Raw genomic sequence first — 24,495 nt, 5'->3', positions numbered from 1 at the left:
GCGCTGGCGGGGCGCCCGGGGCAGAGTCCCGTCCCGCTGCCCGGGGCGCTCGGGGCTCTGCGCGCGCCGCGCCGGCTGGCGGACAGTGCGGCCGCCCGGGACACACCCGCACAGCTGGAGCCTCGGGGAAAGTCGGGGAACCGCACCGGGCCACAGAGCGCCACCGCACGACGCGCGGGGCCGCAGCCCGAGCCCCGCCGCGCGCCGCCCAGCCCCGCGTGGCCCCGCGCGGGCGTAGACGGGCCCGCGGCTGGGGAGGCGGGGCGGCGCTCCGCCGGGGGTCCGAGACGGGCGGGCGCGCCGGCCAATGGGCGGCGCCGCCTCCCCGCGGTCCCGCCCCCGGAATCCCGGCCCCGAGCGCCCGAGCCCCGCGGGTCAGACGCGACCGGCGGACGCGCAGTGCGGGCGCCCTGGCCGTGCCCGGCGGGGCCCACGCGGCTGCCCCGCGCCCAGCGCGGCCCGGGTAGGGAGTCCGGGGCCGGTCGGCCCGGCCATGCCGCTGGAGGCGCAGGACGCGCTGTACGTGGCGCTGGAGCTGGCCATCGCCGCGCTGTCGGTGGCGGGCAACGTGCTGGTGTGCGCCGCGGTGGGCACGTCGAGCGCGCTGCAGACGCCCACCAACTACTTCCTGGTGTCCCTGGCGGCGGCCGACGTGGCCGTGGGGCTGTTCGCCATCCCCTTTGCCATCACCATCAGCCTGGGCTTCTGCACCGACTTCCACAGCTGCCTGTTCCTCGCCTGCTTCGTGCTGGTGCTCACGCAGAGTTCCATCTTCAGCCTCCTGGCCGTGGCCGTCGACAGGTACCTGGCCATCCGCGTCCCGCTCAGGTGAGCGCGCGGCGCCCCCGACCCCGGGGCTCCGTCGAGGCCCCCGCCGAGGAGCGCGCGCTCCAGGCCCGGGTTTGCTGGCCGCGGGCGCGCGGGGCGCTCCGAGCTCGGGTGCCCAGCCGGGAGGACGCCGCCATCCATCCGGAGACACGTGCGCCCGGGCTGCCCAGACCCTCTCGGTGCCGGAGCGGGAGCCGGAGCCGGAGCCCGAGCCTGGAGGCCTCTGCTCCCCGGATGCGCACGTGTTTTTAAGGAGGGGTCTGCGTGGGCACAGCTCTCGGAGTTGTGGGGAGCGCGGTCCCTGGTCGCCCCCGGAAACTCCGGGGAAAGCGCCGCCCCCAGCGTGCAGGTGGGGGCCCCGGGGGGGGGGGAGGTTTGGCGATGCTGTCTCTGCCTCGGTGGCGAAAACTGTTTCCAGCCACTCGGGGGTTTCCCGCGGCCGAGGCCCGGGTCCAGAGCGGCGGCTGGGTGTGGCCCTGGGAGTGCTGGGGGGCCCGGGAGGTCCAGGGCGGCTTTGGACGCTGGGACTTGCAGTGTCAGGATGGACACTACTGAAGACCCAACTTCGGAAGGTACCTGCCACAAAATGCGGGCCAGGCCGACCCGGGGGTAGGATGGGGTGGGAGGGGCGTCCCCTAAACTCTAGGGAACGTTAGGAACACCCGTGCCTGCATGCTCAACGGTGACCCTATCACCTCTCGGTACTTTTTAAAAGAGTCAAAGTGCTGCGCCCGCCCGTTGGGCAACACGAGCAGCCTCAGAGGCGCGCATGTCCGTGGCATGTGGTCTTGTTTACCTTGCACTGCGGCGTCCCAGCAGGGACTTCAGAAAACGAGGACTTCTGGGTGGTCTCTTCCGCCCCAAGAGGAAAATGGAGCATTCAGGGGATGGAGCCAGCCGCCAGCAGTGGGAGTACACCCGGTTGTAGCTGAGGATGGATATCAAAGTTGAGCACCTGAGAGCAGGAGTATCAGGGAGCCCTAGGGTTTATTGAATTTTTTTACTGCCTTCCGTGCCTGGGCTCTTTTGGCATTTCTGAGTTGGGTTTGGATCTCTTTGGGTTTGGAGCTGGGAAGGGACACTGAGTCACAGAGTAGGAGGGAAGGGAAGGACTCTATTGAGTGCCAACTATGTCCAAGTCCAAGGCAGTTTATTTTATACTTTTATCCTTTCGTTCTTGCTGTAGTTCAGAGGGCAGATTCTAGTATCTGCGTTTTGTAGATAAAGGGGGGGTGTTGGCTTGGGGAGATTAAAATCTTGCTCAGAATGATGCATCTGGAATGAGTGTCATAGCCAGGACTTGGACTCAGAGTTGGCACCGTATTCACGCTGTGCCATTGGCCTGTCTTACAGGCCTGTGTGTGGTGTCAGTGTCCTGGATGCAGGTAGAAAGCATACTGCTGTTTCTGGAAGCAGAAGCTGTCTGCAGTAAATTGGTGGTTGTAAAGGAAATGTGTTTGAGGGAATTGACAGAGAGAATGCTTCTAGAAGCTTTTTTAGCAGGCAGGCACGTTGAACCTGGTAGTTGTGGGTTGTGTCCTGGATCCCAGTGGGAACAGGAACCTCCTGCTTGGCCAGGTCTTTCCACCTGCTGCTGCCTTTGGCATCTGAGCAGGAGGCCTCGTGCATCCCATTAGGTGACAAAACCCAGAGATTTCCAAGGCTTGGGGCAGCATGGTATAGTCTCTTAGGGGTCCCCTAAGACCCTTCCTGCCTCTTGGTCTTCATGTTGGTTACTTTTGGACTGTTTGCATCCAGCAGGCAGTCTCAAACTCCCAGCCTGAGGTACCCATTCGACAGAGCCTCTTGGCCTTGCTCCAAGCAGAGGTCCATCCAGCTCACTGGGAGTTAACGGAAGAATTCCTTGTGCCCCAGCCAGCAGGAAGTTCCATAAAAGTTTAAATCTGTTAGTTCTTGTCCTGGTTTGTGTTGGGCGGGGTCTTAAAGAAAGGGGGTGTGGGTGTGTTCAGGGGAAAGAAATGTGAATCACACTCCCCTAAGTTCTTTGTATTTGCCAAGGGCAGGAGAGGGAGATACAGGAGTAGGATGGGAAGAATGGTCAGTTGAGAGGCCCTGGGGAGCTCATCCCCTTCTTGCTCTCCTGGTCTTCCCAAGAGAATTCAGAGGTCTGGAAGAAGCGGGTGCCAGCAGCCCCAGCTCCCCACCCCCGGAAGGCTCAGGCGTCTGCCCTGACCCTGTGGCACCAACCCCCAGCCTCGTGGGTTGGACAGGGTAAAGGTGTTCAGGGCTCCTGAGGCCTCCTGGGGGAGGATCCCTCAGCTGTCAGCACATCCTGCTTCTGGGGAGCATGGCCCCCTGTGAGCAGGCTAAGAAGCAGATTACAGGGCCCTACTGGGCCCCCCTGAGTCAAAATCTCTGGGGTGGGGTGTGTGTGTGTGGGGGGGGGGTTCTAATATCCGTATCTTTAACTGGGGAATTGGCCAGCCCTCCGACTTACCTTGGTTCTGCCCAGTTCACAGGTGTGAGGGGCTCCAACAGCATCCATGCCCCACAGCTCTGAGTGCGAGGGGCCAGCTGTAAGCACAGCTCAAGTCTGCATATTCCAGAGTCCCCACCTGCCACCCGTTTGCCAAGGTGTCCAGTGACATCAGAGAGCTCACAGTGCAGAGGGAAAGGGGATCCCCAAAGTGATGCTGGGCACAAAAATGAAAACTTTGACTGGACTTGAAAAGAGGAGCGTCTGCTCATACCAGGCCCTGTCCTAGGCCTTCAGAGTGAGGGGTGTCCACAAACTGAAGGAAGTCCACGCAGTTTTGAGGTTGGCCCCAGCAGAGGGTCCATGTGCACTGATGCAGATATGGGGGTACACTGATGCAGCCTGGGAGTGCAGGCTCCCCTGCTGCTGGAGGTGGGAGTGTGCCTGGTGGGGAAATTTGGAGGGGTGAGGGTGAAGTGGGGGGGAGGTCTGCCCTCAGCCCCCCCCCCCCCCCCTTCACTCTCAGGCCATTTCTGGCAGGAGCACTTTCTCCTCCCTAATCTAATCCTGTTCCCCTTCAAGCCACAACCCCCACTGGAGCCTGGGGGTAGGGGGTGACTGTGATTCACCCCTGTCTGGAGACCCTCCCTACTCTGCTCCTGGACTCAGTTTCCAGTGGTGTTGAGTCTTAAGTAGGTCAAAGGCCAGCTGTTTTCCCAATGGAGCTGAAGGAGGGTGTTTTCCTGGAAGTGTTTGGTTGGCTGGATTGGCCCAGGGAATGGGAGGGAGTTAGTCTGTCTGTCCTGACCATGGACCCTGACCCTGTCTCCCTGCCTGTTCCCTGTGCTACAGGGAGGCTTTTTCTCAGTTGCACCCGGGGCCAGTCCGGGAGGTAGGTACTGATATCTGAGCAAGACTGTCCCTTGGGTTAAAATGTGGCCTCCGCTTAGCCTCCCTTAGCTGACTCAACTGTAGGTAGGAGGGTAGCAGGGGATTCTGAGTGTTTTTATAAGAACTTCTTTTTCTTTTTTTAAATTGAGCTACAAATCCCATATAAGAAAATTCTCCTCTAGTGTTGTTTTGCAGTAAAGTCAGGAAGGAGTTTCAGCTCTGGGTTGGACCCCTCCAGGTACTCCTCCATGAGCGCTCCCTTCTTCCGCATCAGTGTTCTCTCTCTCTTCCAGACCATTCCCACTGCTGTGGGTTGAATGGTGCATCCCCCCACCCCTGCCAGAAAGATGTTCATGTTCTAATCCCCAGAACCTGTGAATGTTACCTTATATGGATCTTGGGAGGAAGACTTTGTCCTGGATTACCTTGAGAGGAAGAAATTGTCCTAGGGTCTGGTGGCCCCTAAATGCCATCACATCCTTACAAAAAAGACATGTGGAGAGGGAGGAGGCAGGGCCTAGGGATGCAGGGGACAGCCACCAGAATCTGGGAGAAGCTTGGGACAGCTTGTGTCCAGAGCCTCTGGCAGGGAGCGGAGCCCTGCCACCTTGCTTGTAGGCTTCTGGCCTTCAGAACCGTGAGAGAGTAAGTATTTTCAAGCCAGCAAGCTTTATTGCAGTGGCCCCAGGAAGCCACCAGTAATGTACGAATGCACTTCAATCAATTCTCCCTCGTGGCACACCTGTGGTGCACCTTGCCACCCCCTGGTCGGTCCTCCGTGGCCTCCATAGTGACGAGTTTAATTGTCTCACTTCTGTGGCCACTGAGTTTACCTCCCGTTGGTCGAATCTGAGGGTCACTTCTTGGACCTCATCACACGGGTCCTCTCCACAGGTCTGGCCCAGCTCCTGGGGTCCCCACGGGGCCCCTGCCTCATCCATTCCTGCCCCCCTGTAGCCATTGTCCAGAATGTTGCCAGACAGGATTTGAGCCTGAAGTCAGATTGCCTCGTTCCCCTGCTGAATGCCACTCCGCTGTGGGGTTTAGATGTAAAATCTGAACATGGCCCCTGGGCGTTAGGGCCCTCTGTGATGTGATGGGGATCCTGGCCACCCGCCTGGCCACCCGCCTTCAGGCCCTCCTGCCCTCCTGCCGCAGCCCCAGGGGCCCAGACTTCCCCCCCTCCCCACCCCGCCAGGAGCATCTGGGAGCCACAGGGTGGGGAGGACATGGAAGTGGCAGCTGTGAGGACTCGGGGTTGTAGACAAGAGCACCCATGGGGTGGGGGAAGGAGGGTCCACCTAGTCACCTAGGTCTGCTGTGGGACCATGGCTTGGAGCTGCCCCCCAGCGAGCAGTGGGAGCCCCAAGGACCAGGAGCGCTGATGTGGATCAGGCCACAGCCTGCACTTCTGTGCGTGCCTGGTGGGGTGGCCAGCCTGCCCGAGAGCGGCCCTGGCCGGGACGTAGCCCTGACCTGGCATCTCAGCAGCGTTTCCACAGAATTTCGCAACGCGGGTGGTTTGCCTTTGACCTTTGGGAGAATGAGTGTGTGTAAAGGAACAAAAGTTGGCATAATTTTCACATGACAGGTGATCTGTGTCCTTTCTCTGTGACTTCATGCATGGGCCCTCCCTGCCTGGCACCTCCTGGCTGGACCAGCTACCCTGGGGGTCCTGGTCTCCCTCGTCTGCCCTGTCAGCTTGTGAGTGCAGTGTGGACGTACACTGCAGGGAGGGATACAAGGAATTATGCCCTCAGCTACTCTGGACATTGGGATTTTTAGTATTGCGAACAGCAGCGACTCCGAAGGCTTTCCCGCACCTTATGTGCCTAATCTCGATCAATCTTGATGACACCCTTAAGGGGGCAGACGCTGTTACCTCCCTCACTTCACAGATGGAGAAACCAAGGCTCAGAGGGTTATGCCTAGCCTGGGGTCACACGGATGCCACAGGCGAGTAGCATGTTTTCCTGGGAGCCCCTACACCAGCATGGGAACAGCTGCAGGAAAAGCACTAAGCACCACGGTCATCCAAAACCAGGCAAGTGGGCCCTTCTAGTGGTGGATGAGTGAGGACCCCCGCCAGTTGTGATCGGGACTCTTGAGATAGTGCGTAAGGCAGAGAAGCCTATAGCTGGTAGTGATATGTCTGGACTGGGGCAGAGAAGAGAGCTGCCTGCTGGCCAGTGCACGTGAAATGTCAGGGAACGGACAGTGGCGAGGACATATAGGGTCTCCTCCTGCCTCCTTTTTCAGATGGTGGAAGCGAGGCGCAGCCTTGCCCGATGCTTGATTCCTCACTGACCTTCAGGACCTGGGCATGAACAGGTGTGCTCTTCATCTCCGAGGCTAACAGGTGCCACACTGCTTCTGGCAGCAAGAACTTGATGGCTAGTAGCAAACATACCTTGGAAAGAATTTGAGAAGAGATGGTCACGGGTGCCGGGATGGCCCTCTAGCTCAGCCGGGGCTGAGGCAGGGGCAGCGTTCTTTCTAGAGGGTTGGTGCTGGAGGTGTGTGTCTGGGTGAATGGGAGGAAGAGAATTGTGAGCTGAGCTGGAGCCATGTGCACAGGAGCAGGTGGGGGAGTCTGGGCTTCACAGCTTAGGTGTGTGCAGCAGGGGAGAGGGTGGGTTTGAGAGCAGGCAGGTCAGGGAGGGCCTGGAGGTGCCTGTGGAGTTTGGGGTTTGTCCTTAAGGCACTTGTACGTCCATGAAGGAGTTGAGTGTGTGTGTGTGTGTGTGTGTGTGTGTGTGTGTGTTTTATGGTTCTGTTTTGAGTTAGAAATCAATCACTGTGCACAAAATCAAACATTCAAAAATACTGAAGCATATCAAAGGGAAAGCAAAAGTCTCCCCTCTGTCACCCCCCATCACCCCTCTGCCAGGACAGCACCTCCAGACCATTTCTGTTGGCATTTCTTCCGAGGGTCACTGCCCTCACAGTGACCCCTGGGTTCATGCCACTTTATCTATTTTTAAGATTCTATTTATTTATTTGAGAGAAGAGTGAGTGAGCGAGAGAGAACATGAGCGGGCTGAGGAGCAGAGAAGAGAAGCAGGCTCCCCACTGAGCAGGGAGCCCGCTGCAGTACTCGATCTCAGGACCCTGTGATGGTGACCTGAGCTGAAGGCAGATGCTCAGCCAACTGGACTACCCAGGTGCCCCACTGCTGCCCTCTTTATACAGAATCTCTCGACTCCCTGCTAACAGGAGGCCACAGGCCCTCTTCTTCCTGCTCCTAATTTCTGTTACAGTTCGGTATTTTTCTGTGGATCATGTTTCAGCCCGATTTCTAATTCCATTACTTGTAGGCAACGTCTGTTAACAGTCAGGAAACACAAGGTCGAGCGTTCCAGCAGCCTTCCCTCTGTGTCTGTCCACCTCCTGCTGTCGGCTGTACCGTCCCTTGCAGCACACTGCCCACCTCATAGAGCTTTTACTTTCAAAGAGGTCATTCCTGCTGTTGTGAAGAAACTCAAACCGTATTAAAGGGTAAATGGTGGGCAGTTGGCCGTCTCTGATCTGTGGTCTCCTGATTAGCCCATCAGAGGCAACCGCTGTTTCTTGTTTCGTTTCTTTTCCCACGCGAATTATATATGGACACATTCATATCATACCATTACTTTTACATTATTGAGGTTAATACCCTTTACATTTTATTCTGTAACCGTACTAAAGTTTCCTGAACTCTGTGGAGAGTTTCTGAAGACTGGAAATCGGTAAACACCATTTAGAATGTTCGATGTGTGTGTCTCTTACTCACCCCCGAGTGTGTGCCTCTATCACAGACTGATGTGTCTCAAGGAGGCCGGCCTGATGACCAGGTCAGATGGATTCTTTTTTTTAGGTCCTATCTGCTGCTCAGAATTACACCACGCTGTGATCAGCTTCATGTTTGCATCGTGAGTTTTCCATCTGGAAATTTAAAAGAAAGAAGTATGTGGCCTCCCGGGTCCCTCAGGCTCCTTCTCTGTCCCCACTGCTGGCTGTCCTCACTGGCCTGTTGTGCCTTGCTTCTCTGGACTCTTGGACTTGTTCTACTATTCCTGGCCCTGCATGTTTTCCTTCTCCTTTGGGATTCCATATTTGTTTGTTGGCATACACACCCGTAGGTAACTCGTTCAGGACATGGGGATAAACGTTTGGGGATCTTCCATGCCAGAAATGTTCTTATTTCTCACATGTCATTGGTAGTTTGATTGGATACAGGGTCATTGCTCTCGCAGCCAACGATGTCTGAGAAGTTTGGGGTGTGCTCCATTCTTATTTGGGACTTGGTTTTCCTCTGTGGAAGCTGTTGGGATCATTTGCCTTTGCTTAACTTTCTGAAATTCACAAGACTGGGTCTAAATATTGACTTTTGGGTAGCCCGGGTGGCTCAGCAGTTTAGTGCCTCCTTCAGCCCAGGATGTTATCCTGGAGACCTAGGATCAAGTCCCATGTCGGGCTCCCTCCATGGAGCCTGCTTCTCCCTCTGCCTGTGTCTCTGCCTCTCTCTCTCTCTCTGTGTCTCTCATAAATAAATAAATAAAATCTTTAAAAAAAAATATTGGCTTTTTGTTTTGCTCCTTCATTGGGGATGACACTTGGTGAAATTTTCTTTCTTTCTTTCTTTTAAATTTTTTTTCTTAAAGATTTTATTTATTTATTCATGAGAGACACGCAGAGAGCGAGGCAGAGACACAGGCAGAGGGAGAAGCAGGTTCCATGCAGGAAGCCCGATGCGGGACTCGATCCGGGGACTCCAGGACCACACCCTGGGCTGAAGGCAGGCGCCAAACCATTGAGCCACCCAGGGATTCCCTTGGCCAGATTTTCTAATCTGAAGATTTAGGTCTGTCTTTAGCTCTGAAAATCTTTTTTTTTTTTTTTTTTTAAGATTTTATTTATTTATTCGTGAGAGACACAGAGAGAGAGAGAGGCAGAGACACAGGCAGAGGGAGAAGCAGGCTCCATGCAGGGAGCCCGATGCGGGACCCGATCCCAGAATCCTGGAACCAAAGGCAGACGCTCAACTACTGAGCCACCCAGGCATCCCTGATCTTTGTCTTTTAAGCGTTTTCTTGTATATGTGTTCAATACTTTAACTTTTTATTCTCCTGTGGAAGAATTCCTTGACTTTTTCTCCCTAATTTCCCCACCTCCTTTTTAATAAATTTTAGCACTCATATTGTTACTTTTGATTTGAGGTTAACAATTTTTTTTTTGAGGTTAACAATTTTTGAATAAGTTTTGAAAACCCTTTTCTGGATTCACGTGGTTCAGACTCCTTCATGTGTCACAAATTTCCTGCCATCACGAGTCTCACCCTGCAGCTTGGTGAGAGGGTAGAGAGTGGAGGGGGTCCATGCTCCATGGGAGATGAGGGGACAATATAGGGTGACTGAAGCAGCCCACAAAGGTGGTCCACAGGCAGTCTCTCCCCTGGTTTCTGTTCCTCTTCCAAACCTCATTCTGGTATCTGCTGCTGCAAGACTGGAGCCTCTCTTCCTGGCCATCTCTGTTTCTGACACAGGGCCCTGCCCCATCCTGATGACCCTATCTGCCTTCTGGTCTCTAGAAACTCCTTAAAATCTCTGGTTTGCTGATGTCACCCTCCACTTCCAGTTTTAGTAATTTTAGGTTATAAATTTATTTCCTTCTGTTTTCTCTACTGTCATTTATTTTTAAGATTTTATTTATTTATTCATGAGAGACAGAGAGAGAGGCAGAGACACAGGCAGAAGAAGCAGGTTATTTTTTTATTTTATTTTATTTTATTTTATTTTATTTTTTATTTTATTTTATTTTTTAATTTTTATTTATTTATGATAGTCACACAAGAGAGAGAGAGAGAGAGAGAGAGAGAGGGGCAGAGACATAGGCAGAGGGAGCAGGCTCCATGCACCGGGAGCTCGACTTGGGACTCGATCCCGGGTCTCCAGGATCGCGCCCTGGGCCAAAGGCAGGCGCTAAACCGCTGCACCACCCAGGGATCCCCGGAGAAGCAGGTTATGCAGAGATACTGGGTCTCCAGGATCATGCTCTGGGCTGAAGGTATCGCTAAACCGCTGAGCCACCTGGGCTGCCCTATTTTTTTTTTTTTTAAGATTTGTTTATTTATTTGAGAGAGCACATGTGCACATACTGGGGGAAGGGACAGAGGGAGAGAAGCGGACTCCCCACTGAGCGCAGAGCCCCACGCAGGGCTCCATCTCAGGACCCTGAGATTATGACCTGAGCAGAAATCAAGAGTCAGACATTTGATCAACTGAGCCTCCCCAGGAGCCTCCTCTCTACTGTCATTTAAATGGGATTTTCAGAGCAGTGATAATTAAGTGGGACCTGGAAGGCCAATGCAGGGTTTTAATTGGGAGCTTGGTGCGGTCAGGTTTGCATTATAAAACAGGCACTCTGGCAGGGGGGATGGACAGGAGGGGCCGACATTATTAGGGTCACCAGATGTCCTCTAGGTGCGAAGGAAGAAAGCATGACCAGGACAGAGGCCGCGAGATGGAGGTGAGGTCTAGAGCTACTTGAGCCGTGTGAACTCTGAACTTCTGCAGGGGGATGGTTGCTGTCTGAAGCCAGCCAAGAAGTTTGTCAGACTTTGAGGCAGAGGGGTCATAGGTGAAGCCACAGAGCCAAGACACCAGGACAGGAAAGAATCCTAAGAAACCAAATACTGTGGTTCTGGGACCACAGTCAGGGAAAAGGACCAGAGGTGTGGTGGGTCGGCGCCCGGCAGGGTGGGACCCACGGTGTGAAAAGCCGCAGCCGGCCTGTGTGACTTCCAGGTGGGTCTGTATTGACACCACACACTGAGCGAGGTGCTTGTGGCTAGAAGATAGGATCCTCAGGGACGGGTTCCAGAGGACTTGCTAACTTGGTTGGAGGTTGGGCATGAGGAGAAGGTTGGAGTCCAGGGTGACTCCAAGGCCTGCCACACATGGGCACTTTGGGAAAGTGCACAGGTTATATTTGTGGTGTCTGCAGGTTGAGTGCCACAGTAGGTGGCTGAGTTGGGAGCTTGGGGAGTTTGGGCTGGGCGGCCCTTCCCCTGGCTTTGTGGGAGTCCAGCATTGTTCCTCACGCCCAGACTCCTGTGTGGCAGCCTCTTCCCCTTCACTAAATGTATTCAGGCTCCTCTCCCCAATCTGAGCCTCACCTTCTTTGGTTTACTGCCTGTTTGGCTCCAGTCCTACCACCCACAAACTTCCCTGAGTGGCTTTCTGAAGATGACATCTCGATTTCCAATGTTGATTTCAAGACCACGGCCATATCTGCTTTTTTTTTTTTTTAATTTCTTTTTTATTGGTGTTCAATTTGCCAACATACAGAACAACACCCAGTGCTCATCCTGTCAAGTGCCCCCCTCAGTGCCCGTCACCCATTCACCCCCACCCCCGCCCTCCTCCCCTTCCACCACCCCTAGTTCATTTCCCAGAGTTAGGAGTCTTCATGTTCTGTCTCCCTTTCTGACATTTCCCACACATTTCTTCTCCCTTCCCTTATATTCCCCCTCACTATTATTTACATTCCCCAAATGAATGAGAACATATAATGTTTGTCCTTCTCTGATTGACTTATTTTACTCATACCTTCCAGTTCCATCCACATTGAAGCATACGGTGGGTATTTGTCATTTCTAATGGCTAATATTCCATTGTATACATAAACACATCTTCTTTATCCATTCATCTTTTGATGGACACCGAGGCTCCTTCCACAGTTTGGCTATTGTGGACATTGCTGCTATAAACATCGGGGTGCAGGTGTCCCGGCGTTTCATTGCATCTGTATCTTTCGGGTAAATCCCCAACAGTGCAATTGCTGGGTGGTAGGGCAGGTCTATTTTTAACTCTTTGAGGAACCTCCACACAGTTTTCCAGAGTGGCTGCACCATTTCACATTCCCACCAACAATGTAAGAGGGTTCCCTTTTCTCCACATCCTCTCCAACATTTTGTCTGCTTTTTTTTAATTAAAACATTTTTTTTAGGGAATCCCTGGGTGGCTCAGTGGTTTGGCGCCTGCCTTCGGCCTGGGGCATGATCCTGGAGTCCCGGGATCGAGTCCCACGTCGGGCTCCCTGCATGGAGCCTGCTTCTCCCTCTGCCTGTGACTCTGCCTCTTTCTCTGTGTCTTTCATGAATAAATAAATAAAATCTTAAAAAAATTTTTTTAAGTCAATAAATTTTTATTTAAGGAATTTTATATGTGATTCCTTCCACCACCTATCACCTAAGTTCTTTGAAAGAATCATAATCTTCAAAATAGCCCTTTTAAAAATAACTTTTGGGGGCACTGGGTGGCTCAGTCGGTTAGGCATCTGACTCTTGATTTCGGCTCAGGTCATGATCTCAGGGTCATGGGACTGAGCCCTGCATCTGGCTCTGCGCTGAGTATGGCGCTTTCTTGACATTCTCTCTCTCCCTCTGCCTCTCCTCCTGCTCACATGTGTACATGCTCGCTATTTAAATAAAAAAATTTTATTCAATCCACAGTTGTCACTGTCACTCCACAATTCTTTTAGTTGAACTTCTTTGATCTCCACTTGAATACAGATGTATTTTGAAGATCTCTACTTGTAAACTTTGGGATCTGCTTTCTTTAGGAAAATGGATGGATCTGCCTGGTTCTCAGCTTCAGACACCCCCTAAACATATGAATAAGTTTAAATCATGCCCATCCCTGAACTGTCACCTCCTGGAATTGTACAGATTGTTGGGATACACCAATGCCTGAGGTTTAAAAACAATGTGACTATTTGGTCTTTCATAGTTTTTAGATGATCCATGTCCTGTAGTTCTTTCCCATAGATCCAACACATAGTTCTGGGAATAAAGGAGACCACATGTATTCTGTATGAGGCATTCCCAACGATGTAGGTCCACAGAAGCCCCATTGGGATGGACCTCAGCTGCTTGCTTGCTTGCTTGCTTGATTTATATATGTAACACAGAGAACTATAAAACTTTATTGAAAAACGTTTTAGAATAGGTCCTGTCAGTTGCATTCCCCCCCCCCTTTTTTTTTCAGTTGGATTTCTTAAATTCCTTCCCTAGTCATTTTGGTCCCATCTAGTCTCCTATCTGATCTCTCTGCATCCAAGTTTGCGCTCCCAACGCATGCATCACACGGCAGCAGTCTTTCTAAAATGAAGACCTGATCGCTCCTCCTTCTTTACCTAATACTTCCCGTGCCTTAGGATAAGGTCCCAGCTCTCTCACCGTGCGAGTACTGGCTGCACAATGTTAACTCTGATCACTTAGTTATAGCTATGTCTGCCAGCACTTGTCACCATAAAGGTATGTTTCCTCATTGATGATTCTTGCCTGAGCCAGTTATTACCACATAAAATGGCAGTTTTCTTTCTTTTCATTTCTTCTACCTTTATCAGTTGCCATTCTTCATAAAAAAGGAATTTTACCTTTTCCCTGCTCTTCCTTATCAAAGAAAGGTTTTTCGAGCTCACGTTGTATTTTCTGGCTTTAGGAGCAGCCATTTCTCCAAGGAGCCCTGTTTCCTTTCAGTAGAGAATGGTACTTAGACACCAAGATTTGGGTCAGTGTGTTCATTGCTGCTGGAGTGTCATTTCTCCTAGGCCCTCACAGTGAACAGAACTGGGCGATTTTCTTTCTTTGTTTCTTTTTTAAATAATGAGTTGGAAGAATTCTTGCTTACAGTAGAATGCCATCTAATTAATGAGTAGGAATGCCTGAGTTAAGGAAATCAACATTTGGCAACTACCATAGTAATCTAGTGCAGGCAAGAATCATCAATAGGTGCTAAAACTCATTGGTGAAAGTCTGATGAGGAGCAAGATATTTAATAGAAGTATCTATTATAAGAGATCTACTAATTACAAAACAGAAAATAGTTATAGTGGAGAAATCTGGTAGATGCTACAGTAACCAGATGATCCAAATGAATTATCACCAGTAAGGGGATGTATCGATATTACCTACCTCGTGATGTCTTCTAAACTGATGGCTTACATATAAAGAGGGCAATTGCTTTTGGCAATTAATGTTATATCTGAAGCGCAGTATAGGGATCCCTGGGTGGCGCAGCGGTTTGGCGCCTGCCTTTGGCCCAGGGCGCGATCCTGGAGACCCGGGATCGAATCCCACATCGGGCTCCCGGTGCATGGAGCCTGCTTCTCCCTCTGCCTGTGTCTCTGCCTCTCTCTCTCTCTGTGACTATCATAAATAAAGAAAAATTAAAAAAAAAAAAAAAAAGAAGCGCAGTATATTTTAACCTTAGCCATGGGAGGGTACTTTATGGGGGAGAAGACAGGGTATCATTTTATTCTCTGGTTTGGTTTTCAGGCAGGGGTCCTTTCTCTTAGGGACTCTTAATTTCATTTGAAAATCAGTCTGGAGCCCAGCAACTGCAGGCTGTCTCTAAGTCCCCCTCTTCCCCCAATACATGAACCAAAATGTGAGGCTCACCAAAAAACAGCCTCATAGGTGAACTCTGGGATACCTGGTCCTGGTCCCCATCTTCATTGTCAGTGGGTTGAATCATTATGAGACCATTGTGGACTGTTTTCTTGCCATAGTAAGCTAGTGAGGAGTGCTGACGCCTTTCCTGCTGCCACCTGCATTCTTTGCCCACTGTTCTTGGGTGACTCTGAAGGACAACTGGCATCCTTTCTGACCACCTTTACATGTGGCAGTGGGCTCAGCTCAGTACCCTATCAGGTCCACCACTGGGATTCAGACATGTCTGAACTTGTGAGCATAGGTGAGAACTGCCCCCAAGAACCAGAGTAGCTGAGGGTATGGCCTCAGAAGCACTTAGCCTGAAAGTAGGTTCTGGTGACCACAGCTTGCCATCTGGTGGGTAGCAGGCGCTGTTCTTTTTAAAGATTTTATTTAGGGGATCCCTGGGTGGCTCACTGGTTTAGTGCCTGCCTTCAGCCTAGGGCATGATCCTGAGGTCCCGGAATCGAGTCCCACGTCAGGCTCCTCAGAGGCAGTGGGAGAAGCAGGCCTCATGCAGGGAGCCTGACGTGGGACTCGACTCGATCCCGGGTCTCCAGGATCACGCCCTGGGCTGAAGGCGGTGCTAAACCATTGAGCCACCCGGGCTGCCTGCAGGCGCTGTTCTTGTATCATGCTGCCCTCCACACTAGAGCTAGGACACAGACTGTAGGAACAGGACAGATTGCCCTCAATACATTTCCTATTCCCAGACCTGAAGTTCATATAAATAGAACCAAAGAGTGTCCACTCGTTTTGTTTAAGAATGGTTTTGTTTCTCAAGTGTTGGAGGAATTCATTAGTGAAGTCATCCAGGTCTTAAATTTTCTTTGTGGGAAGCTCTTTGGCTATGTATTCTATGTCTGTAATATACACAGTGCTATTCAAATTCTGTTTTTCTGTCCATGACAACTTTTTATTTTTAAAGATTTTATTTATTAATCATGAGAGACACACAGAGAGAGGCAGAGATGCAGGCAGAGGGAGAAGCAGGCTCCCTGAGGGGAGCCCGATGTGGGACTGTATTCCAGGATCCCGGGATCACACCCTGAACTGCAGGCAGATGCTCAACTGCTGAGCTACCCAGGTGTCCCTGTTCATGACAACTTTCCAGAAACCTTTTCCATTTGGTTCCATGAGAAATCTGAAGCAGCTACTCAGCATAAAGATTTTGCTCTTCCACAGATAGCTTCTTGTGAACTATATAAGCTGAAGCTCAAGACACGTTCACCTGCCCCAGGCCTTTTTTGTTTAGAGCTACCAAGTGGGTGTTAAACGTGTCTATGTGATTAAGACCAGAGTTCTGTTCTCTCCTTGTAAATTCAGGCTTCTATTCAGCATTGTGTGCCAGGCCCATCGTTGGTGTTTTGGATTCAACAGGGAACGAGATAGTCTTGCCATGAAGGAGTGCGTGCTCCAGTGGAAGGAGACATAAAATATGGTTCTGTGGGGGGCTTTGGGGAGGGGCACCGTGGGAATTGTGGGGTACAACTGCTCTGCTTCTGTGTAAACTTCTGTAATGTGAGCTCAGGCACATGGCAGTGGGACAATGTGGGTCTGGTGCACCCTGCTTTCGTTCAGCTGTGGTTTGGCCTAGGCTAAAAGGGGATGGGATAGTGGGAGGAGCCTTCTAGTTTTCAGCAGGAAAGGAAAAAGCCCTCCCTGTAACCTCCCTGTGGCAGGAGCCCAGAGGGGAACGAGGAGGCACAAGGACACAGCAGGGCCTGTATCTGGGCCTGCTTCCTGAAAAAGCCGCATCCTAGCCTGTGGGTCATGGCTGTGGCAGGCCACACTGCCCACCGTGCCCTACTTAGCAACAGTCCCCTGGCTTAGAGCAGTTCTTTCATCTGCGTCGTCCTGGCACTCATCAGCCTTGCTCTACTTAACCGTTTTGCCAGAATTTCCATGAGATTTTCTAAGGGTGCATTTTTAATATTCATTGTGGCACCTCCAGCCGAGCTGGACTGCCTGCCTGGGGAGCCGAGTTGCCAGTGCTCTAGTTCCAACATCTTGTAGGCTTTGGAGGGTCTGTCCTAACTCGATTTTTACCTAAGTCCCGTTATTATTCGTGTGCACTTTTAGAGACTATATAGTTCTTTTGAAAATGTATATACACATGCCTGAAAGCAGAAATGTTTGTATTAGAGGACTGAAACTTGAGCTAGACAGAAGGTAAAGAAAAAAGTCCTCAAACAAACAATAGGCAATTTAAGAAATGGCGACAGAGCTCCATGCCATTTACCTAGAGGTGTGTTTCTCTCAAGTGCTTTGATCACATCGTCTCTGTGTCAGAGGCTCCAGCAGCAGCACTTCTGTCACCATTTCCCAGATGCCAGAGCGCAGAGGCAGGGCTGGTACAGCCCCGGCCACCACCCAGAGCACGCCGCCCCAGGGCACATGCTGAGTTCCCGAGCAGGACTGGTCCCAGCCGAAGGCACAAGGGCAGAGCCAGGAGGGAGGAGACCCTGCCCCAGAAATAGGCCAGCACTTGTTATGCGGCACTGGGTGATTCCGCTTTGCGTTATGTAACCTCAGCATCCACACTGTTCCCTTTGTTGACTCCCTCTGTGTGACTGTTTTTCTGGCAAGCTCCTTAGCCAACCAGCCCCTTCTGTATGGGGAACGGGTGGGTGTCAGCACAGCTTCAGGCCCAGCGGGGCAGCGGAGCCACTTCCCGGAGTGCGGACCTTCCCAGGACCTTCCCAGAACGCCCCTTGGTGGGGGTGGGGGACAACACGACTCTGGCCTGCTTGTTTGGAACGATGAAGCAGCCATGAAGCGGCTGATGCTCCCTTTGTTCACCCCTACGCTCCCTTTTATCTGTTTACACCCCCGTGTTTGGGCAGATGTCGGGCTTCCCTGGGCTCCGTGCCCCCACAGCAGGGCAGGACTGCTGAGGGGCAGATGCAGGGAGCTTGGCCCCTGCTTTTTGGGAATGTTTTGGGGACACGCATGTGCACACACACACGCAGGAGGATGTTCTGGGAGCCCCTGGTATAGAGGGAGGATGGCGTGGAACCCACGGGGGTGGGGGGAGGCATTCAGGAAGGGGACGAGGGCGCAGCAGCTGGCAGTAGGACGTGTGAAGACAGGCCAGGAGGTTACTGCAGTCTTGGGGAGCCGCCAGGGAGCCCCCAGGGCCACCCATTCCAGCGTCCGGCTTGGCGCGGGCACCTGTCTCCTCCCCACAGCATCCCCGACCACCTCCCTGCACCGGGCGCTGACCGTGTGTACGCCGACCCCGTGGACACTGCTGTGCCCTTGCAGGGCTGGGGCCCAGGCTTCTCCTGTGGGCCCGGCTGTTCCCCCAGCAGGAGAAAGGAAGCCTGTGCCGCCTCCGAAGGACTGCTGAGCAGGAATGTGGCAGGGCCTCTTCAAGGCTTCTGTTCCCACGTGGCTGCCCTGTAGGGGAGGCTCCCTCCCGGGGGCCCCCAGCAGCTCTGGCCCAGGGCGGGCATGTCCATGTGGACAGCCAGGCGGCCAAGGCAGTGGCACAGGCGGGAGCTGCCCTCTCAGATTGGAGCCTTGGGGTCCTGGAGGAAGAAGCCTACTTGTGGCAAAACGGGAGTCAGAGTAGAAGTTTGTGTCCTGACTGTGGGTCGGGCAGCAGGCCTACCGCGTAGCACCCCTGTGCCCTGGTTTCCACATCTGTAAAGGGAGAGAGAGCAGCGGGCCAAGGGACGCAGCCGGCGTGCACTGGGCAGGTGCAGGCTCGGTGTTGCCAGGCGGGCAGGGGGCGTCTGCTGGCGCCTGGCTCAGAGGCTGCCTGGATGGGCAGCTATGGACCAGCTGGGAGGGAATGAGGGAGGAAGACTTGTTTCAGATGAAGAAAGGAATGGGGAGCTTTTGTTTTTGTCCTTTAAAGCTGCACGTGCTGTTGGTGTGTTAAAGGTAAAAGTGGAGATGTGACTAAGTCTCAGCTTTAGCAGGTATTTCGGGGCTTAGAATAATCCATTAATTTCAATCCCACAGGGCAGCCCCGGTGGCGCAGCGGTTTGGCACTGCCTGTAGCCTGGGGTGTGATCCTGGTGACCCAGGATTGAGTCCCACATTGGGCTTCCTGCATGGAGCCTGCTTCTCCCTCTGTGTCTATGAATAAATAAATAAAATGTTTAAAAAAATTTTCCCACAGTGCTCTCTACATTTGCGGGCTAATTGGACCCAGAGTCCTACATCCCCTCCCCGGGCACTGTGCCCTCCCGGCCACCCCCAGATCCCTGGGCCAGCTCTGATTTCTGCTCTGAGAGTGCCCACTGCTCCCTGGCTCCCCTGACACCCCAAAGACACGGTTTCCCTTATTTCTGCTTATACCCCGGGGCCTCAGGTGGGGACTTGGGCGCCAGCTCTTTCTCTTGGTTCTCTCCATTCTCCCTTCCACAGTGGGATCCTGATGGTCCCTCCTGCGAAAGACGCAAACCTTTGAGGTTCTGGTCATCCCCACATGCTGGCCCTGCACCCCCAGCTCCAGCATTCTAGCTCCAGCGTTTGCACCAGCTCTGGATTCAATCCCTCTTGCTCTTCCTTGGCCTCTCACTTCCCGGGGTCAGCCTGAACCTCATCCACAGAGGCTGCACCCCTGTTGAAACCACAGAGGCCGTCATCCTGCCACTGTTTTCTAGCAAGCTCCCTCTTCCACTGGCTGACACAGCTCCAGTGCCCCAGCCTGCCCCTCTCCCTCAGGGGGTGGCTCTTCCGAGTCTGAGGTGACCTCTGAGGTGATTGCAGCACTCACAGATCTTTTAGCCACTGAACCTCCCCTCCCATCCTGGCCCTTTTCTCCTCCTTCCTTCTGCCTCAGTGGTGGGTCCCTCCACATGGGTCCTGGGCCCATATCCTCCAGCCTCCTCAGATTCTCAGTCGCTTTAATAATCATCTTGCCTTTTTTTCTGCATCTTCTCTCTCTATGGATTGGGTTCATCTGGATACTAACCTCCACCATTCTGTTGCTTTGTCCCCTTAATACCAATTTGGTATAACTAACTAGTTCTTAGTACACGGGAGGGGAAAAGCCTAGGAATTCATCCTCAGCTCATCTTTCTACATCCAGTTCATTTCTGTTGGTTCTCCCTCCAAAGTATGTATCTGTTGGCACCATCTTTGATTTTCTCTTGAGTGAACCACCAAAATGGTTTTCCTCATTGATCTGCTTTTCTTCTTGCTTCCCCCAGATTCAGTCTCCACACCATGACCTTTACAAAACAGGAATCAGCACCATTCCCTGGCTTAAAATAAGCCTTCCACACTTTCCCACTACACTTGGATATCAAAATCCAGATTCCTTCCCATGGCCTATGAGCTGGCCCCTCCCTCAGCTTAGGTCACTCACAGTTCCTTTTGCTTCTTTAGGAAAGTAAAATCCTTTCCTGTCTGAAAGCCTTACCACTTTGTTCTGACTAGAATGCTCTCCCCTCCACTCTTCAAAGATTTTATTCCTTCTGAACCTGTAGCTCTGCTTGAGAGGTTCCAGCATTCTATGTCCAAAGTCTTCCTGTTTTTCTCTTCTCTGCATCCTATTCATTTTGGTTTGGCCAAACTCATTCTGATTTGTAATTACACGTTTGTGTGTTTACTTCTTTACTTTCTCTTTCATCAGCTTTACAACCCAGGAGGGCTGTGATTATGTTTCCAGTGACTAACAGAGTGCCTGGTACAAAGGAAGAGCTGAATGAAATAATGAACCAACAGGGAAGAAAAGCTGTGTTTGGGGGCGTTCACAAAGTGGTGACCAGCTGCTCCCCTGATGGAACCATCGGCTTTATCTAAGTTGATTTAGTCTAAGAGTAGTTTTTCTGCACATGAAGAATCCAGCAGTTTTAAAATGTAGGTGGATTCCAGTTGTTCTGAACTCTGATAGGAAATTCCCTGTGATCCCCCCTCCATGTACAGTGACTAATGTTGCTTTTAAAAAAAAATAGTAAAAAAAAAAAAAAAAAAAAAAAAAAGGTCAAGTAAAATAAGCAGCATAATCTGGCACAAGGAACAGAGGTTAGAGTCCTGATCTAGCTTTGGTCTTTGGTTCTTATATTGCTTCTGTTACTCAAAGACTTTGTTTCCTCATTTGTGAAATGAGAGAGTTTTGATTAGAAAAGTCCCTTCCAGTGTGTATGCTTTTGCCTGGTTACAGTGACTGCAAGTAACAGTAACAGTCAAGACATTTAATGATTTCTTGAACTTGAATGTGGAGCCGTGATGGTTCTAGGGTTGGTGCAGTGGTTCAGAGAGCTCATCAAGAACCTGGGTGGGCTCCTTCCTTCCTTGCCCTACCCTTTTCCTTTCCCTTCCCTTTCCCCTTCCCTTCCCTTTCCCTTTCCCTTTCCCCTTCCCTTTCCTTTCCTTTCCCTTCCCTTTCCCTTCCCTTCCCTTCCCTTTCCCTTCTTGCTCTTCCTTAGCCTCTCACTTCCCGGGGTCAGCCTGAACCTCATCCACAGAGGCTGCCTTCCCCTTTCCCTTCCCCTTTCCTTTCCTTTCCTTCCATTGCTGTCCCCAGGCTAGCTAGCTATCCCTCATGGTCACAAGATGGTTGCTACAGCTCTAGGCAGCACAGCCTCCCATAAGAGCATCAAGAGCAGAAAGGGATGGGCCTGGGGTAGAGCCCTCCTCATGGGTCTCTCCTTATATCAAGAAGTAAAATCAAGTGCCCCAGCAGACTTCCTTTTGTCTCATTGGCCAGAACTATTTCATGTATCCACCCCAGACCATTATGTACAAGAGAATTTGCCTACCCCAAATACAGTTCATCTTGGCCCTGGACTGGCCTATATTCAACTGTACTCAATTAAGTTGCAGTTGAATCCTGTCCACAACAAAAGAGAGAGGGCAGAGCTGTTGAGTAAGTGGTCTCATAGATCTAAATTCTTGTGATTCTAAGTGCTTGGCTTTTAGGGAGGCTGCTCTGTTATCTTTCAGGGACTGACTGTATTCTCTGGTGGGGTAATGGACAGAATAACTTTTTTTTTTTTTAAAGGAATGGCTGTACATTCCTGAAAGAGGAGGGAAGCAGAAGGGATTTAGAAATAGAGGGATTTATTGGCCAGGAAAATTCAATGAGCAACTGAGCCCAGCAGGTGTATGTAGGAAAGGCCATAGTTGTGCTGCCCATTGCTGAGAGCTGCCCTCATAGGGAGGAGGGAAGATTAGGGATCACTGTCACTTATGAGGCAAGTTCTCTGTTCACTTCATCAGCAAACTCTAAGAGTTCTCCTTTCTCCTGCCTGCCTATCCAGGCCAAAGCACTATGTATTCCAAGTAGAATCTTCTTTTAAAGTTGTTTGATAGCCAATCAGATAACAAGTAAGGAATGCATTCATAATGGCCATGTAACTAAGAACCATGCCCCTTGGTCCCTGCTGCTCTCTCTCGATTTACAGACGTGGAAACCAAGGCCCAGAGGTGCTATGCTGTGGGCCTGATGCACCGACCTGCAGTCAGGACACAAACTTCTACTCTGACTCCCGTTTTGCCACAAGTAGGCTTCTTCCCCCGGGACCCCAAGGCTCCCATCTGAGAGGGCAGCTCCTGCCTGTGCCGCTGCCTTGGCTGCCTGGCTGTCCACGTGGACATGCCCGCCCTGGGCCAGAGCTGCTGGGGGAGGGGGCGCCTAGGGAAAGAGCCTTCCCCGCCCGGGGCGGCCACGTGGGAACAGAAGCCTTGAAGAGGCCCCGCCACGTTCCTGCTCAGCAGTCCTTCAGAAGCGGCACAGAGACTTCCCCTGCTGGAGGAATAGCTGGGCCCACAAGAGAAGCCTGGGCCCCAGCCCCGTAAGGGCACAGCCGTGTCCACGGGGTCGGCGCCCGGTGCTGGGGGAGGTGGTCGGGGATGCTACGCGGAGCCACCAGGTAGTGCTGCTGGACTCTTGGGGGCTCCAATTCTTACTTCCTCAGGTTTTGATTCAAGTGTCACTTTGGTTCAAGTGTCACCAGGGACTGGGCTCTGTGGATCTCCCACTGGATGGCGGTCCTGGAGTGTTTCTTTTTTCATACTACACCTCTCCTCCTAACACACCATAGAATTTACTAATATGGTTGTTGTTGATGATCATCAGTGTCTTCCTTACTAGAATGTAAGTCCTTAAAAGCAGGGATCTTGTGTATTCTGTTCACTGGTGGAACTCATCACCTAGAACAGTGCCTTATAGAAGACCTAGACTCTTAGGTTGGGATGTGGGTAATTAGAAGGCACCCTCTTAAGACTTCACTTGTTCTTATGAGCATGATTTGTCACTCAACAGAGATGAGCTAGTAAGTCAAGAATGAAAATCTTGTTGAGCTTGCTAGCGCAAAGTTGCTCATACGTGTTTGCAGGTCTTTATGTTGAGGGTGAACCTGAAAGGTTGTTAAGGGTAAAGGCCATAGAACCAAAGCAGAGGTGGGGTCTTGGACTCTGGTTACAGAGTAATGTACATGGATGATAACAGATGATGTTCTTTTGAACAGGTATAAGAGTTTGGTCACTGGGACTCGAGCGAGAGGAGTCATTGCTGTCCTCTGGGTCCTTGCCTTTGGCATTGGACTGACTCCATTCCTGGGGTGGAACAGTAAGGACAGTGCCACCAACTGCACGGAGCCCTGGGATGGAACCACGAATGAAAGCTGTTGCCTCGTGAAGTGTCTGTTTGAGAATGTGGTCCCCATGAGCTACATGGTGTATTTCAACTTCTTTGGGTGCGTCCTGCCCCCACTGCTCATAATGCTGGTGATCTACATCAAGATCTTCATGGTGGCCTGCAAGCAGCTTCAGCGCACTGAGCTGGTGGACCACTCCAGGACCGTCATCCAGCGGGAGATCCACGCAGCCAAGTCCCTGGCCATGATCGTTGGGATTTTTGCTCTGTGCTGGCTGCCAGTACATGCTATCAACTGTGTCACCCTTTTTCAGCCAGCTCGGGCTAAGGACAAACCCAAGTGGGCAATGAACATGGCCATTCTCCTGTCACATGCCAACTCAGTTGTCAATCCCATTGTCTATGCCTATCGGAACCGAGACTTCCGCTATACTTTTCACAAAATCATCTCCAGGTATGTTCTCTGCCAGACAGATGTCCTCAAGAGTGGGAATGGGCAGGCAGGGACACAGTCTGCTCTTGATGTGGGCCTATGACCTAGGTCCTGGCCTCTTCAAGAAGGCACACATTCATAATAAACAAAGGGATGGGACATGACTGGCTGATTCCCGTTGTTAAAAGACAGCTACACCTTGTAAGCATATGGGCTGCTGCTTCTGAGTACTTCCCCTGGAGTTACCACATACCTAGCTAATAAGTACATGTTATTAGTTGGCTCCAAAGGTTCACAAATATATTTATGTTTTTTTTCTGGCTGCTCTGTGTGGATGATGCTGATGGCCTGAGTGGACTGTAAAAGACTGTTTTGCTTTTTTAAGAGTCTGCCTCTTTCATGGTAGAAAATGAAATATTTTACTGTGAAACACTGTAAACTATTATAATACAAATGTTTTTTTTTAACTTAGAGGCAGTGAAAGAATAAAAGTTGAACATACTAAAAATGTATACTTGTTCCTAGGAAGGTGACCAGGAAAATTAAAAGTGTAATTCTTCAGTCAAGAAACTGCTATATTTATTTGGGGAAATGGTACTCTTGTAAGTTCTTAAGTAGAATATAATCAGGTAACAGTTTTGGTAACGTTCTTTTCCATGTACTGCAAACTACTCCGGAGGAACAAACTGGGGAAATGGGGTCCCTCTTCTACCAGACTGCACAGCCCCATCTACAGTTAGGTAGTGAAGTTCATTTCTCTACGAAGCTCAAGTTTGGCCAAGTTGCTGGAGCCCAAGTGTGAAAATTTTAAGTCAAAATCATATAACTGTGTATATCTATTAGGTGAAATAAAGTAAAACTTGAAAACCAAC

The 24,495-nt window shown here is 51.4% G+C and overlaps 1 protein-coding gene and 1 non-coding gene across 2 annotated transcripts; one reads left to right on the top strand and one right to left on the bottom strand.

Annotated features, from left to right (window-relative positions):
- The first annotated feature begins 370 nt into the window (after positions 1-370).
- On the top strand, positions 371-24,494 carry ADORA2B (adenosine A2b receptor). Its single transcript, XM_026005581.2, has 2 exons — positions 371-828; positions 23,063-24,494. The coding sequence occupies exons 1-2, from the start codon at positions 494-496 to the stop codon at positions 23,724-23,726; spliced, it is 999 nt and encodes a 332-aa protein (XP_025861366.1). The 5' UTR covers positions 371-493; the 3' UTR covers positions 23,727-24,494.
- LOC112925030 (small nucleolar RNA SNORA18) lies at positions 12,937-13,064 on the bottom strand. Its single transcript, XR_003236006.1, has one exon. It is a non-coding gene; the product is annotated as a small nucleolar RNA SNORA18 (small nucleolar RNA).
- Position 24,495: the final 1 nt, after the last annotated feature.

The sequence above is a fragment of the Vulpes vulpes genome, chromosome 12, assembly GCF_048418805.1.
Source record: "Vulpes vulpes isolate BD-2025 chromosome 12, VulVul3, whole genome shotgun sequence".
NCBI lineage: Eukaryota > Metazoa > Chordata > Mammalia > Carnivora > Canidae > Vulpes > Vulpes vulpes.
Note: the sequence above shows the minus strand (reverse complement) of the source record. Positions and strands in the feature narration are given on the sequence as shown.

Excerpts from the sequence above, each read along its gene's own strand:
- ADORA2B (XM_026005581.2), top strand. The coding sequence starts at position 494 with ATGCCGCTGGAGGCGCAGGACGCGCTGTACGTGGCGCTGGAGCTGGCC. Across the intron at positions 829-23,062 it reads GCCATCCGCGTCCCGCTCAG|GTATAAGAGTTTGGTCACTG; the intron begins GTGAGCGCGCGG and ends TCTTTTGAACAG.